Genomic DNA, 14,310 nt, shown 5'->3' with positions numbered 1-14,310 from the left:
AGCGCTGCAGGCAGGAAGCTCAGACCCTGCTGGAACCACCACATGGTTTCTTCCCTGTGTGTGTGTGTGTGTGTGTGTGTGTGTGTTTTGGTTCACTATAGCCTGTACAAAACAAACATACACACATAGTTATACACAGCAACCATCATCATCCTCCGGCTGTCTCATTGTCGTCTTGAGAACATGCCACAAATAATAAAATGACCAAATTAATTCTCTTTTTTTGTTTTGTCGATATCTACGTTAATGCTTACTTTCTGTTTCTAAATGGTAGAAACATACAATTTGTACATGAACCATCGAAAAAAAATGAATTCTACAGTTATAAGCATGACTGCCGTGCAGAACATGTTGATTCAATTGATTTAAAGTAGTTGTTTTCAATCTAAAAACACGCTGTGCTCTGGCTGCCTGTGGTGGAAAACCGCACTGGTTAGATTTCAGGACCAACGACGATGGAAACTCCACATCTTCCACATCTATGTGAATGTGGAGATACGACCGCTTTTTAGATTAAAACATTAGATTTATTTTTCCCCCCAGGTGTTAAAGAGTTTTAGGTGGATAGGATCTTTCCACGTAAAAACATCAATCTGATGGAGTATTTATGCTTTCAAGGTTTTGGGTTTTAAACTGTTGGATTTAGACTGTTGGAAACTGATGTTTTGCTATTTTTTAAGAGACTATTTTCTCTTCTTATTAGATTAATTGATTTTTTCAAAAAATCAGCAGATTTAATAGTCTGTACATAAATTATAACACCACCAGTTATTAGAGATTTGGACAGATTAGACTAATAAATATGAATTAATTTACCAGTTCATGTGACTTCCTGAAAGGCTAAATTGATCTTAAATGGACCTAAAAAGCTCCTTCATGTTCATTTTATACTAGTACTGCAGTAACGTTGCAATGTTCAACTCTGCATAGAGAAGTCCTCGTGATCTCACTGAGGAAGTGAAACAAAGGTCTGTAAAAATAGTATTGGTCGTTGAAGTCACACACTTAAATTACCATTAATTTAACGCTTTAAATTTAATTTAAGTTGTCTCGCACTCAGCAACTTGAAAGAAAAAAAAATACATGTAATGCAAATTGTATACAACAAAGATTACAGTTACATGAGCGTGAAGCTAAGAAAATTGATTTATAAATCACAAAGAAGCTAGCTGCTAGCTGCACCAGATAGCAACTAACAGACTGATATAGAAGTTACTTTTACACGTTTATTGTTTTACTGTTTTATGCGTTAATAACGTCACGTGAACCAGCCGCACTAACAGGAAGTCGGTTTATAATTGAACTCACGTTATGAGAGTCCTCCAGCGACCATTATCTCCCTTTAAATCACTTATTTCCAAACCGGACTCCGGTGTTCAGACCTCCGTCAAACACCTCGATAGTCGTCGGTTTACTCCGGGTGTCGGTGGGGGGGCGGCGTGTGCAAAACGTCCATTAAATAAATACTCTAAAAAGTTGTCACAGGATGGTTGTGTTCGTTATAGTCAAGAGCGGCGAAGCGCGCATGCGCCGGTGTGCGAGATTAACTGGTTTTGTTTGCATGCGCGTCATAGGAATGGCGTCGTCAGGACCCACGTCGACTCACTAGGAAATACACATTTCCATCGCTTAGCCTCTCTGTCACGTTCTTTTTATGGGATGTTTTTAAAGACTAAACACGGATGACTTTGCTGTAAAATGCACGACCTGTTCGGGAGGCTGTGGTTGGTACGCCGAGGACGAGAGTGAAGGACAACGTAGGTGGCTCTGTTGATGCCTGTTCAATATACTAACTTCAATAAATACTTGACAAAACGCTCTTGTTGTCAGTCTGATATGTATGTCATACTTCGTTATCTGATGTCAAGTCGATTTGAGACCAGTTTACTCTTCATACAGTGTGTAAATGAAACATGCAAACCGTAGTTTACACCCAGCTCCTCCGCAGCTGGAGAGACGCGATCAATGAGTTGTTTCCTGGTGTAAAGATCCATTCAAACTATTGATTGTTATGGAAATCAGCCTTTCCAATCTCTCTTAGGGAAAACAAGTGCCGAGCACCTGTTCAAAAGGTAATGCGGGACACGCTGGACACGCTGGACCCTCAACTAGGACCTTAATTTTTTTCCGTTACATTGATCGCGTCTCTCCAGCTGTTAAAACCGACTGACAGCTGATCAGCTGATCCGGAGTCAGTGTGAAGCAGACGGGTCCTTCACGCGACGCTTGGGAGGAAAGGACGTCTCATTTCTCTCCTCGCCTGGTAGAAGAGACGCGTGCATGGCTGTCTGCTAAGCTAAAGAACGGGAGCTAGCAACAAGCTACGCTATCAACACAGATTTGACTCACGTGACACGCGTCGGTTGCTTGGGGGCGGAGCCGGGATTCGAACCTACAACCTCGCGCTTCGAACTTAGTGCCAGTGACCTATCCGCTGGACCACCATTGAAATCACGCTTTCCCCGCCCATATTACCCAACATGCATCAGATTGCGCAACCTGGAGGTCTCGTCATTCGCCGTTGTCATGGTGACCGCTGTCAACAGCCTAATGTCTCGGCAGAGCTTTTTGAAATGATCTCTTTACTTTTCGACCCAGTTTGCAACTAAATATACTTCTATAGATCTATATTTAAGAAAATTAAATTATATTTATGTATATGTATATATATACATATACATACATATAATTTAATTTTCTTAAATATAGATCTATATATATGTGTATATAGCACAATTAATTAAATGATCAACAGCAGGTGAGAGGAAGATCACAAGTGTTGATAAAACATTATTTAATGTTATTATGGTGATCAATTCAGGATACTTACTGGAGGCTAATATGATCGTTGGTTACATATATAATTCATAAATGTCAATATTTTGCAAAAAATATATATGTGTATGTGTGTGTATCAGAAACCAGAGATAAACTACATTCTTCTCAAAATACCGAATCATATTTTTGCTATTTATTTTTCATTAACACCGTTTTCTTGTGAATTCCAAATGTATATGCATTATGACTTCACAGAATATTACATCTTTATTTTATAAATCTGACATTATTCTTAATATTTCTCTAATATTCCATCCTAAAGATCAGAACAGCATGAACAAATGCTGTTCTGATTTAATGACTGTGGTTTACGATTAAACCACCCTGAACCTGAACGCCACACTGAAGCGTTATTATAGTTATTGAATGCAGTCCAAAACTTGGCATTACAGACCTTCTTGAACATTTTTAAATAAACGGTGGCGGCTCAGTAAGCTGCAGCATCTGCAGACGGAGTTGTTTGTCAAAACATAAATACATATATAGCACAACATGCTAAAGTTGTTAAGGACAAACGTGCGGTCCACATTAATACTTCAGAAGCATTAAACAGAATCAGAAGAAATTGGAGGCGGAGTGAGCAGCAGCCATTTCAAATAAAACAGGTTTTTATTAACTGTCAAGGACAAAACGAAACAAAAAAAATTAAAAACAAAATTGATCTGATTCTCGTCAGTCACCACTTAAAAAACCAGTGATGTCATCGTGTGACCTCATCTCCTACACATGGAGTCCAACGTGCACCTGTTCCGCTTCACCAGGTGCACTGTGTTGTTTTTTGGGGGGGAAACACGTCGTCGACCAGGCTGTGTTATTAATGGACGAGGCGACATTCACACGAACAACAGTCATGGCGGCAGGAAGTCGTTCATTTAACAAACAAAAAAAAAGATCAAGTCTGGTGATATTTGTTTCTTTCTTAATGTCAACAAATACCATGGAAACCAAACCAACAATGACCTCATGACCCCCGATACATCTTCTCCCTGAGCCACATTATCGTCTAAAAACTAATCGAAACACATCAATGAGCGTCACTGTTGCACGAAGTTCCTTCACACACACAGATTTCTTTCATGGGATTTGTTGACGATAAGAAAACAGAATAATAATAATACTACAAGGTGACGTGACAGTGAGCCGAGTGAAGAAATAAACGTTAAAACGTGTCGAATTTTGTCCCAAATCGACTGCGAAATGTGAACTCGAAGGCCTTCGTACCTGCGCAGCCGCGAAGTGAAGAAATCAGACGGACTGCCGTGTTATTCCCTTCGAGTGCATGACGAGTAACAATAAAGTGTAGAGGAAGCATAAAAAACTATCACAATGAACATATTAGCAAATAACATTAGACGACTCAACAACAAAACGCACACAACAATCGAGTTGAACCCCCAAAGTGGTTTCAGTGGTCAGTCAAATGAAAAACATCGTTTTTTTTCTTCCAATAACAACGTTCTGAGGTCGACGACGAGTTTCCTCCAAAAAAAGAAAAACAGTCACACAGTTCTTTCTGTATAATGTGCAGGAGATAAAGTTATAAAAATCATAAAACATGAAGGTTTATAAACGTGTTTTTTGTTGTTTTTTTGTTTTGTTTTTTTACCTAGAAGAAAAAAGCACAGACACGGGAACAGTTTGTGGTATTTACAATAGCAAAAAGGTAAAGTTATGCAAAAATATTACAAAAATTATAATCGTGAAAAAAAAAGAAAAGAGTTTGATTCGTTTTCTCTGCACGCAAACGACAGTTTGAACGCGTCTGAGTTTTCTCTCCTCGAGTAGCGCTCCGAGTAGCGCTCCGAGTAGCGCTCCGAGTAGCACGCCGAGTAGCGCTCCGAGTAGCACGCCGAGTAGCGCTCCGAGTAGCGCTCCGAGTAGCGCTCCGAGTAGCGCTCCGAGTAGCGCTCCGAGTAGCGCGCCGAGTAGCGCTCCGAGTAGCGCTCCGAGTAGCGCTCCGAGTAGCGCTCCGAGTAGCACGCCGAGTAGCACGCCGAGTAGCACCTGCACTCTCCTGAAACATTTGTTCGTGAGTTTGTCAGAAAGGAGAATATTCTTATTACTCGGAGCAGAAAACGAAGCCGGTACAAATTAAAATTCTGCACCGGTGAAAAAAAAAAAAACCCAAAAAGAAACAAAATGACAGTAATACTCTGGTTTGTCAATATATATTATTTGTCCTCACATTCAGTTGGCAGAAGCACATACTTTTATTTTTTATTTATTATTTTGTCTACACCACGTCCTCCCCCTGAATCTCTACGTGGACAAGAGGAGGAGGAGTCAGTCGAGGTCCTCAGTGAGGAGCGGAGAGCAGAGAACAAGGCTTGATTTTGAAAACGAAAATGTGGAGATGGCAGGCGATCTGGTTGCAAACACTGACGCAGTAACGCACCAAGTCGAAGAAGGAAATGATCTGCGGGGGGGAGGAGAGAAAGAAACGGCGTCACACATTAAAGGAGGGGAAGAGGAACGCCTCTTATTGTCTCGCAATTTAGTTTATTACTTTAAATTTAGTAAAGAAACTTCTTACTTTTTGGCTTTGCGTCTCAATCTCAGATTTTCTACTCGGTATCTCAGACTTTAGCGTCACATTATCTCTCAACTAATAAAATCCTACTTTTAAATTTAATATTTCAGAATTTTGACTAAAGGACTTTAAAAAAAACGGTTTTTTACTGTTATTTTTGTCCTTTTTTTTCCCCTTCAGAATGAGTTTTAAGTAATAAAAAAAGGCATCAACCAATTACAACTACAACCGTATGTTTTATAACTATATTACCAGTACATTGATTCTATGCTAGTACTCACCAATGCAATCCACAGCACCAGGTACTCGTCAATAAAACTATTGAAATACTGATCCAGGAACAGGAGACCTGGTCCCAGGAAGGCTAAATCGTGGAGATGCATCTCACTTTTTGTCATATGCGCTACCTGTGGACAGAGAAATGAAGAAAAGAAGACGCAGATAACTTTAAATATCCGGGAACTAAAATCTCTGCTGACTTTAAAAGTGAAAACATACGGGACTAAGAGAAGTTGTGTTCCAGAGATTGTAAACATGACCACAGCATCTTTTACACAGACATAAAAATAAGGTTCCGACTTACAACTAATTTATTGGTGATTTTGGCGGAGACGAAGCCAAACGCCAGGATATACAGACACGGGTGTTTCTCGAAGAGCTGGACAGCAGACTTCTTGTATATCATCATCGCCAAAATTATAACCGAACCAATATGTAAGACTGGAGAGAGGACGCTGGTTCCCTGGAGGACAGACACACACAAACAAGATGTCAGCGGACAGAATCCAACCAGGCGACTTCAAACCGCTTAGTTGAACTTAATGAACGTTAATTCACAGCTAATGAAATGTAGAAATGAGAAGCTGAAGGTGAAGCATACGAGTATTATTTGGGTTTTAAGAGCATTCTTTGGACCTGTTTTTTTACAGCCAATTGTGTCACACAGTCTTTTGCTTGTTTACAGTCAGCTCCGCTTGTTAAAAGAACAACAACAACAACAACAACAACAGTTTGCAGAGCTGAACGCTCAAAAGAAGAAGACCACATTTCTGTCCAGGAGGTTTTTGGAGATGCCCACATATCGGCCCCCTTTAGGAGGTGTGGTGTACGTTGTGGTCGCACCGATTACATCAATTAAGTTCTTATTCTGTAACCATGGCTACCAGGAATATTGTCTTTTTTCGGGAATACGGGAATATTTCGTAAAAACAGACTTTTTTTTCTGATTTATCTTGCAAATAAAACCACCAAAACCCCCCAAAAAAACGATATCCGCCACGCCGGCTGAACGTCGTTCTGCGTCTCCAGACTTACGGCTGTCGTGGATCCGTTTTTGCCGACTCCTCCCGTAAAAATAACCCTGAAGTAATTGGTGCAGGAGAAGATGGCTCCCAAGAAAGTGCAGATGGCGGGGACCATTTTCATCTGGATATTTAGGATCGGAATCTACAAAATCAAGACATAGAAAATGAATCAACTCAGACTGCGAGTACGTTCTCCGTGGAAACATCACGAGTAGCTTTAGAGGATGGTAAAAGCGCTCCGAGCGACATTCTTTGTATTCCCGATAACAATTACAAGCAAAGTCAAAACGAGAACGTTAGAGCAACACAACACACGGATCATTACACAATCATGGCATCATCAGTCATCATTAATCTCAATCTGTAGGAAGTAGAACCGATCACATTTACCAGAGACTGCCAAAAAGCAGATCCTCCCACGGCGGCCAGCAAATACATGATTATAATGAAGATTTGCACCTCAGTCACATCAATGCTGAGTGGGAGGAGAAAGCAGAGAGTTGACAGTGAGGATTAGTGACGTGGAACCAGCAGCACACACACTCATCCCGAGGCCTCCTTCCACAACAAAAGGTAGTACTCAACGCTTTGGATTGGATCTGGTTCATTGCGTCGTTAGGAAGTTACGTTCACGAACAATAATCTCAGGGATTATGTGTTTGTTTGATCCGCACAAAGAAAGGGGTCATTTTAAATACACATGTTCCTACTTTTGCGTTTATCTCGAATGCACCAAGTGAAACGGATTTCAATTAAAATTAGATTTTAGAATATGCCCCGAAAAAAAAAAAACACGGGGAGTTTTGAGATCGCGTGACTCCGTTGTGGTCAGCCGCCATTTGTGGAAGCAGCCAGCAGGGGGCGCCAGGCGGCAGCCGGGAGGTTTACCACCCACAGCGGCTGTAATGCTGCTAGACAGATCTGCAGCTCTGTGTTGTCAAATACACATACACACACACACACACACACACACACACACACACACACACACACACACACACACACAATACATGAACTTCATGTAACCAGGGACGACGTCGCTGAAGTGAAACTAGCTCGTCTTTGATAAATAAAGTTTAAAAAAAAAAGGGGTTTCGGATTAATTTATGAAAAACCTTCAAAAACTTGTTTTATGTCCACCGGACGCGTTTCAGACTTTATGCAGCAGGTTGTTGAGCCGATTATTAACCAAATGTTTCAATGTCCTTATTGCTTATGGTCTGTTTTCCTTAAACTACCACGAGTCACGGAATTTAGCTAAATACTCATTTGTCTTTTTTGAATATCAAGTGAATGAATGAATCAATGCAAACGTATAATAACAACGATTCAGATATAAGGGTGATCAATATTTTCCTGCACAAAGCGTTGCAGCTCTCTTATTTTAAGACAGATATATTGAACATATTCTTATGTTTGAATTATTCTATATTCATGTTGCTTGACTTTTGCAGCGGTTTTATTTTTGGTCTTGATTATTTCACTGTTATGCACCAAAACAAAAAGGTTCAGATTAATCTTAATAATAAAGAAACAACACATAAAGGAAAACCATGAACCAATCAAAGCGATCCAACATGAATCCACGAGTCCCGAAAGTAATGGAAAGTAAAAAGGTCTCCGGTGCCATTTACTTCTTTTTACAGCAGATATTTCATGATTTAAATCATCACGCTGATCATTTTATTATTATTTAGTTTGACGTAGTCTCTTTACCTCACGGCAGACATATTTATGTTGCATGAAAGCATTGTGGTGTGTTGCATTGTGTTCAATAAATAAATACAATTTAATCTCAAGATCACATTAAATACGGATGCATTTTATACGCTTTTGGTATGTTATTGGTGGCGATATTGTTAAATAACTGAATCGTAACGCCTGAGATCAGCGAACTTAATTCATGTGCTTGCGTTAAACAAAAAAGGAACGAAACTATAAAGAAAAACAACAACAACAACGAGCAGCTCGGTTAACTCACATGCCGAAGCGCAGCGTTCCCGACACGTATGTTTGCCAGTGAGCGCAGTAGAACATAAACATCCCGGCGAAGCAGCAGAAGAACATCCAGTCCGGGTTGGTGCCCATCTGCACGGCTATACTGGTTCCCAACACCACAAACACTGCAGAGACCAACACATGAGCAGCGTTTAGGGGGAAGAGGGGTTCATGTCCACTGAGACGCAGAGCCTCAAACCTACTGACCCGTGGAGAGGGAGTCACAGCCGTGGTCAAACAGCTCGCCCAGCGGAGAGCTGCTATTGGTGCGTCTGGCCTGCTTCCCGTCGATGGCATCCAGCGACTGGTAGATGAACAGGCCCACGGCACACAGCAGGTACGCCCAGAGAGGAGCCTGAAACAACAGGGGTCAGATCTCAAGGTCAGGTGACCCCAGAAAGGCCTTTAGCGATACAAAGAGAGGTCACAGTCCACATCACGGGCATCTGATATTAAAGGGGCTCCTAGTGCCCAACAGGATCCACATCTTTACACATTCATTCAAGTGGTTTCAATAACCACAGATGAAGTCTTTTCTCTCTTTTTAGAAGATGAGAAGACTTCACACCTGAATGAAATTAATTTAAAAGCTACAAGACAATTCAGTTAAATTTACTTTTTCTAACTTAATTTAAGATGCAACATTTGTCCAGAAACTTTATTTTAAAATGTACTTTATTAATTATTAGAGTATATATTATTTTTGAATTCACCAAGTTCAATTTGAAAGCTGATTATCAATAAGTTGAGGTATTCGTATTTGACGGTGACTCGTTGACTACACGCGGACGTTGATGTAACTATTTAGTCCAAGACACCGAATCACCGGCAGACATCACGGTGACGCTCCGGACCTCCTTGAATGTTAATTGAACACCACTGGACCATATGATCAGGGGTCCCCTGGTCCATATGATCAGGGGTCCCCTGGTCCATATGATCAGGGGTCCACTGGACCATATGATCAGGGGTCCCCTGGTCCATATGATCAGGGGTCCCCTGGTCCATATGATCAGGGGTCCACTGGACCATATGATCAGGGGTCCACTGGTCCATATGATCAGGGGTCCCCTGGTCCATATGATCAGGGGTCCACTGGACCATATGATCAGGGGTCCACTGGTCCATATGATCAGGGGTCCCCCTGGTCCATATGATCAGGGGTCCCCTGGTCCATATGATCAGGGGTCCACTGGTCCATATGATCAGGGGTCCCCTGGACCATATGATATGGGGTCCCCCTGGTCCATATGATCAGGGGTCCACTGGTCCATATGATATGGGGTCCATATGATCAGGGGTCCATATGATCAGGGGTCCATATGATATGGGGTCCCCTGGTCCATATGATCAGGGGTCCACTGGTCCATATGATCAGGGGTCCACTGGTCCATATGATATGGGGTCCATATGATCAGGGGTCCATATGATATGGGGTCCCCTGGTCCATATGATCAGGGGTCCACTGGTCCATATGATCAGGGGTCCACTGGACCATATGATCAGGGGTCCACTGGACCATATGATCAGGGGTCCCCTGGTCCATATGATCAGGGGTCCACTGGACCATATGATCAGGGGTCCACTGGTCCATATGATCAGGGGTCCCCTGGTCCATATGATCAGGGGTCCCCTGGTCCATATGATCAGGGGTCCCCTGCTGGGATCGAGGTCCCTTTCCCAGACCTGCTCCTTTATTAATCAAACGTCCCCGTAATCCGAGGGACCCGAAGCTGACAGCTGAGCTGAATAGGGACACGCCGGACCTTCACCTGCCGACACAAACTCAGTGGCAGAGGATCAAACCCCCGACCTCTAAAACAAATCCTACGTATTTAGTATTTCGTACATTAATTCATTGACAAGCTGAAAAAAAGAAGAAGAAAAGCCTCCGTTTTATAATCCGCTTCTGTTTCATTTTGCCCGGAAATACAATTTCATATCGTCAATACTCTGCTGCTCCCGCTGCGTCAAAAAAATATATACAGCTTTATCAATAATTAATTTAAATTTCTTCTCTTTTGGAGTAAAACATAAATAAATAAAACCACACAAAATTGTACATCTGCAGAAGGATTTGACGGCTACAGTCTAGATGAATGCGTTAGATGTGTTTTCACATGAAGGGTTTCAGAGTGAGGACTAACCTGTTCGGTGGCGGTTGGACAATAATAAATGAGCACGAGGGTGGTGAAGACGTTGGTGGCCAGGCCGATGATGGTGATGAGGTTGGGGGCGATCCAGGAAGGGACTCGTCCCACCAACCATTCCCAGTAACGCTGCATCAGAGGCTCCAGCAAGGAGCGGCCGGCACTGCAGTACCTGCAGGGACGAACAACAGCCAGGTGAGAACCGGCTGACTTTACTTATTATTACGTCATCATCTCCCCCGGAAATAATGATGTCATGACACAACACATGACTGTGGTTGACTTTTATTGGGGCTGAAAAGTTATAGTTTTTATAATGAAATGGCTTTTGGACTTAACAAGCTGTATCTCAAACTGGCAGTTCAACCTATGGTTTAATCAGCGCCAATACTTTTTTTTTTTTAAAGTGTCACCTCAGCAGTGGATACTCAAGGTTAATTCTGTAAGTTTGCATAAGAACAAAAAGCAAATCCTGGTTGTCGTCTTGTTAACGTGCTCCCAGCTAGTGGAAGTCTGTACGTTTACACTTGAGCAGGAGTCTCTTGTTTAAACTTGTACTTGTATCGTTGTTTTAAATGGATCACCTTCAGGGCTCTGACCTGAGACCTCGCGGTCCGTCCCGTCAGTCTAGGGAGCTAACGTTAGCGCAAACAGCTACAAAGCAGAGCCACCAACAGTCGGGTTTAGTGGTCTTCAGATCTGACGAGCCAGAAGTGAAAATACTTGGTACAATCAAACTGTTGCAGACCACAAAAGCAGACCTGCCGTTTCAGTCACAATTTAAGTAAATACTTTTCTTAAATTGTTTAGCTTCAACAGGAACTATGTTTGACGTGTCACGCTTGATGATGTCACAAACACCGCAGAACCACATATGACGCTGCTCCACTGCTCAACCACAGAACTAGAAAAAAAACTCCCTGTTCACTCCATTAAATAACTCTACATACGGTTTTACTTAAGTTCGTCTCAGAGGACTCAAGTGTTACCTGTGCTCCTCCAGTCTCTTGAGCTGGTGTCTGGACAGGGGGGGTGAGGGCAGCTCGATCAGCCTGCGCAGCACTCCGGGGGCCAGCCAGCAGGCGGCCTCCATGCCCATGCCCTGGCCAGGGTCCTTGTCCCGGCCAAGGCTTCGGCGAGAACGCAGGCCCCCACTTTGCTGCTGCTGCCCCGTCGCACTCATGGAGCCCTGCTGCCCGCTGGTCTGGTCCCCGATGGCTCTGCCTCTGCCCTGCCGGAGGGGCTAAAGATCCACAGTGGGGCTGGATGAGGCTGGACAAAACCGAGGAACAGGAACCCAAATATCACAATACTGCCCTGTGAAAATATCACAATATACTGCATGAACACAGACCCACAAAACCCATGAAGCATTTGACTACATCTACGACTTTCATCATTGTCCAGTCTGATCATTGTTTTCTCAGTTCCATTTCTTTGTTAATCATTTGGTTTATAAAATCTCCCAAAACTGTGGGAAATGTCAATCACAGTTTTCAGAGTCTTCAAATGTCTTGTTTTGAAGGACAAACACTCCAAAACCCACAAATAAATTAACTTTACAACGGCTAAAATGCAGCAAATCCTCACAATGGAAAAAATAATTAGGATCAAAATGTACTTTAAGTGCAAAAGGTAAGTACACAGTTTTACAGAATGGGTAATTTCATATGTATATAATATTATTGAATTATAATTAATTATTATTATTGATGTATTCTTCTTTTCACCATACATTACATACCATACACATGATACCAGCCCTTTCTACATACCACTCATGAGCAGCCCTTTCACTACTAGGTCAAGGTTATACAAAAACAAACAACGCAGATAGAAAACCAAGTTCCAAACACAATAATAATCCAACCTCATATTTTACATGTTTACCACCTCATTTTTTTGTAATTGCAAAGTGAACTACACATGCTTAATTCCTTTGTCACAGACATATCCATAACAAGACATAATTACATGTTGATTATATTTGTTAGTTATTATTCTGAATCTACAAAAGTAACTGAAGTGTACAAATAAATGTAGGAAAGTAAAACAGTTCAATATCCCTCTCAGAATTGTAGTGTGAAAGCATAAAGTAACCCAACATGGAAACACTCCAGTACAAGTACATAAAGTAACCCAACATGGAAACACTCCAGTACAAGTATTTTGAATTGCACTAAAGTAAATGTACTTGTTACATTCCACCACTGTCACACGTGTGTTATTGTTAGTACCCTTGAGTATATGAGCACGAACCACATGCCCGTGTGAGAAGAAGACACCGTGACCTGCAGACATCCACAGGGTCTAACCAGCTCCCCGTGCAAACCAAAGACACCGGGACAGATTCCCTCGATGGCTGTCAGCGACACACGAGCTCCTGACGACAGCAAAACAACAACCTGCCTCCAGCTCGCGGCTCGCTGCCTCCAGCTGGCTGCTCGCTGCCTCCAGCCCGCTGCTCGCTAGCTAGCTAGCTAGCTACGCTGGGCGCTACGGAAGCCTTTGTGTCACAAGTTTCAAGACAACTCGTTGTCATTTCTTCTTTATTCACATGCCAAATAAAACCCCATCGCCCATTAAATATATTGATGAAGTCAGAGTGTGTTATCGCCGCCTCACCCGGTGGTGAAGGCTACTTTAAGTTAAGCTTGATTAGCTAGCTAACACCCGGGGAGACAGCTAGCTTAACTGACCTGGCCGGTTAAAGGACGAGAGCCGCGGACGCTCCGAGGGGCGGTGAGGGCGCTTCAAGCCGGCGGACGGGACCCCTCTGTGGGTGGGTAGGGTTTAGAGTCGCTCTCTATGACAGTGAGACCACCGCGGGGGGACGTTCGCAGCTGGAGGTGGATCACCGCGACCGGTGACTGTCACCGTTGTCACAGCTAGCTAGTTCACGTTCGTTCACGTTAGCCATCGCGGAAGTCTCGCGTTGTTTTGGCGGAGACGAACGGTTTGCGATGAGTCGAGTCTCCCTGGTTACGATGGAAAAAGGCACGAGCTGCGTTTCAAACTGCATACTTTTTTTATGTTTTACTTTTACATACTGTATTTTATTTTATTTTTAAGTGGCATTAGATATTTACACATCTAATATAAAATTTAATTACATGGGCATTGGGGAACGCGGGTCCAGATCTCGTTGAAACTTGGTTTGTCCTTATAATAATAATAATAATAATAATATTAATAAATGTATTTATATGGCACCTTTAAAAACAGAGTTTACAAAGTGCTCTACATATAAGCAAGGTAAAAACATAACATCAATACAAGTAAACATTTCAGGAAATACATGAGGCAATGAACACAATAGAGGAATAGAAAATTACAAATACAAAATAAAGCAGAACAGACAAACTAAAATAGGGGAAACTGCATAAAAGGACGACATCACTTAAAAGCAGTTCTATAAAAATGGGTTTTAAGAAGTGATTTAAAAGAAGCTACTGATTCTGCTAGTCTTATCCCCAAAGTCGAGGGGCTC

The 14,310-nt window shown here is 42.2% G+C and overlaps 2 protein-coding genes across 5 annotated transcripts in view; both read right to left on the bottom strand.

Moving 5' to 3' along the window:
- LOC117730642 (DNA damage-regulated autophagy modulator protein 2-like) overlaps nt 1–2,459 on the bottom strand; it is a 5,295-nt gene extending 2,836 nt beyond the window's left edge. The window contains exons 1-2 of one of the 2 annotated variants that reach the window (XM_034532489.1): nt 2,350–2,459; nt 1–102 (exon numbers count right to left, since the gene is read on the bottom strand). The exon at nt 1–102 is cut by the window's left edge and continues 87 nt beyond it. In XM_034532489.1, the coding sequence (XP_034388380.1) occupies nt 1–44 (44 nt within the window). In that variant the 5' untranslated portion in view covers nt 45–102; nt 2,350–2,459. The other variant, XM_034532488.1, reaches the window with a different exon arrangement.
- A 969-nt stretch (nt 2,460–3,428) lies between these two features.
- On the bottom strand, nt 3,429–13,752 carry cept1b (choline/ethanolamine phosphotransferase 1b). 3 transcript variants are annotated; one of them, XM_034533005.1, is made up of 10 exons: nt 13,520–13,752; nt 11,810–12,063; nt 10,818–10,992; nt 8,878–9,025; nt 8,654–8,795; nt 7,063–7,147; nt 6,683–6,814; nt 5,952–6,110; nt 5,650–5,775; nt 3,429–5,254 (listed from the first exon to the last, which is right to left on the bottom strand). In XM_034533005.1, exons 2-10 carry the CDS (start codon nt 12,001–12,003, stop codon nt 5,135–5,137), a joined length of 1,281 nt encoding a protein of 426 aa, XP_034388896.1. In that variant the 5' UTR covers nt 12,004–12,063; nt 13,520–13,752; the 3' UTR covers nt 3,429–5,134. The 3 variants fall into 3 exon arrangements, with proteins under 3 accessions (XP_034388896.1, XP_034388894.1, XP_034388895.1); XM_034533003.1 differs by having other exon boundaries at nt 11,810–12,137; nt 13,520–13,731; XM_034533004.1 differs by having other exon boundaries at nt 11,810–12,092; nt 13,520–13,731.
- Between the last annotated feature and the right edge of the window lie 558 nt (nt 13,753–14,310).

Source organism: Cyclopterus lumpus, chromosome 5 (assembly GCF_009769545.1).
Source record: "Cyclopterus lumpus isolate fCycLum1 chromosome 5, fCycLum1.pri, whole genome shotgun sequence".
In the NCBI taxonomy this organism is placed as follows: domain Eukaryota; kingdom Metazoa; phylum Chordata; class Actinopteri; order Perciformes; family Cyclopteridae; genus Cyclopterus; species Cyclopterus lumpus.
The sequence above is the reverse complement of the archived record's forward strand: the minus strand, read 5'-3'. Positions and strand labels throughout refer to the sequence as shown.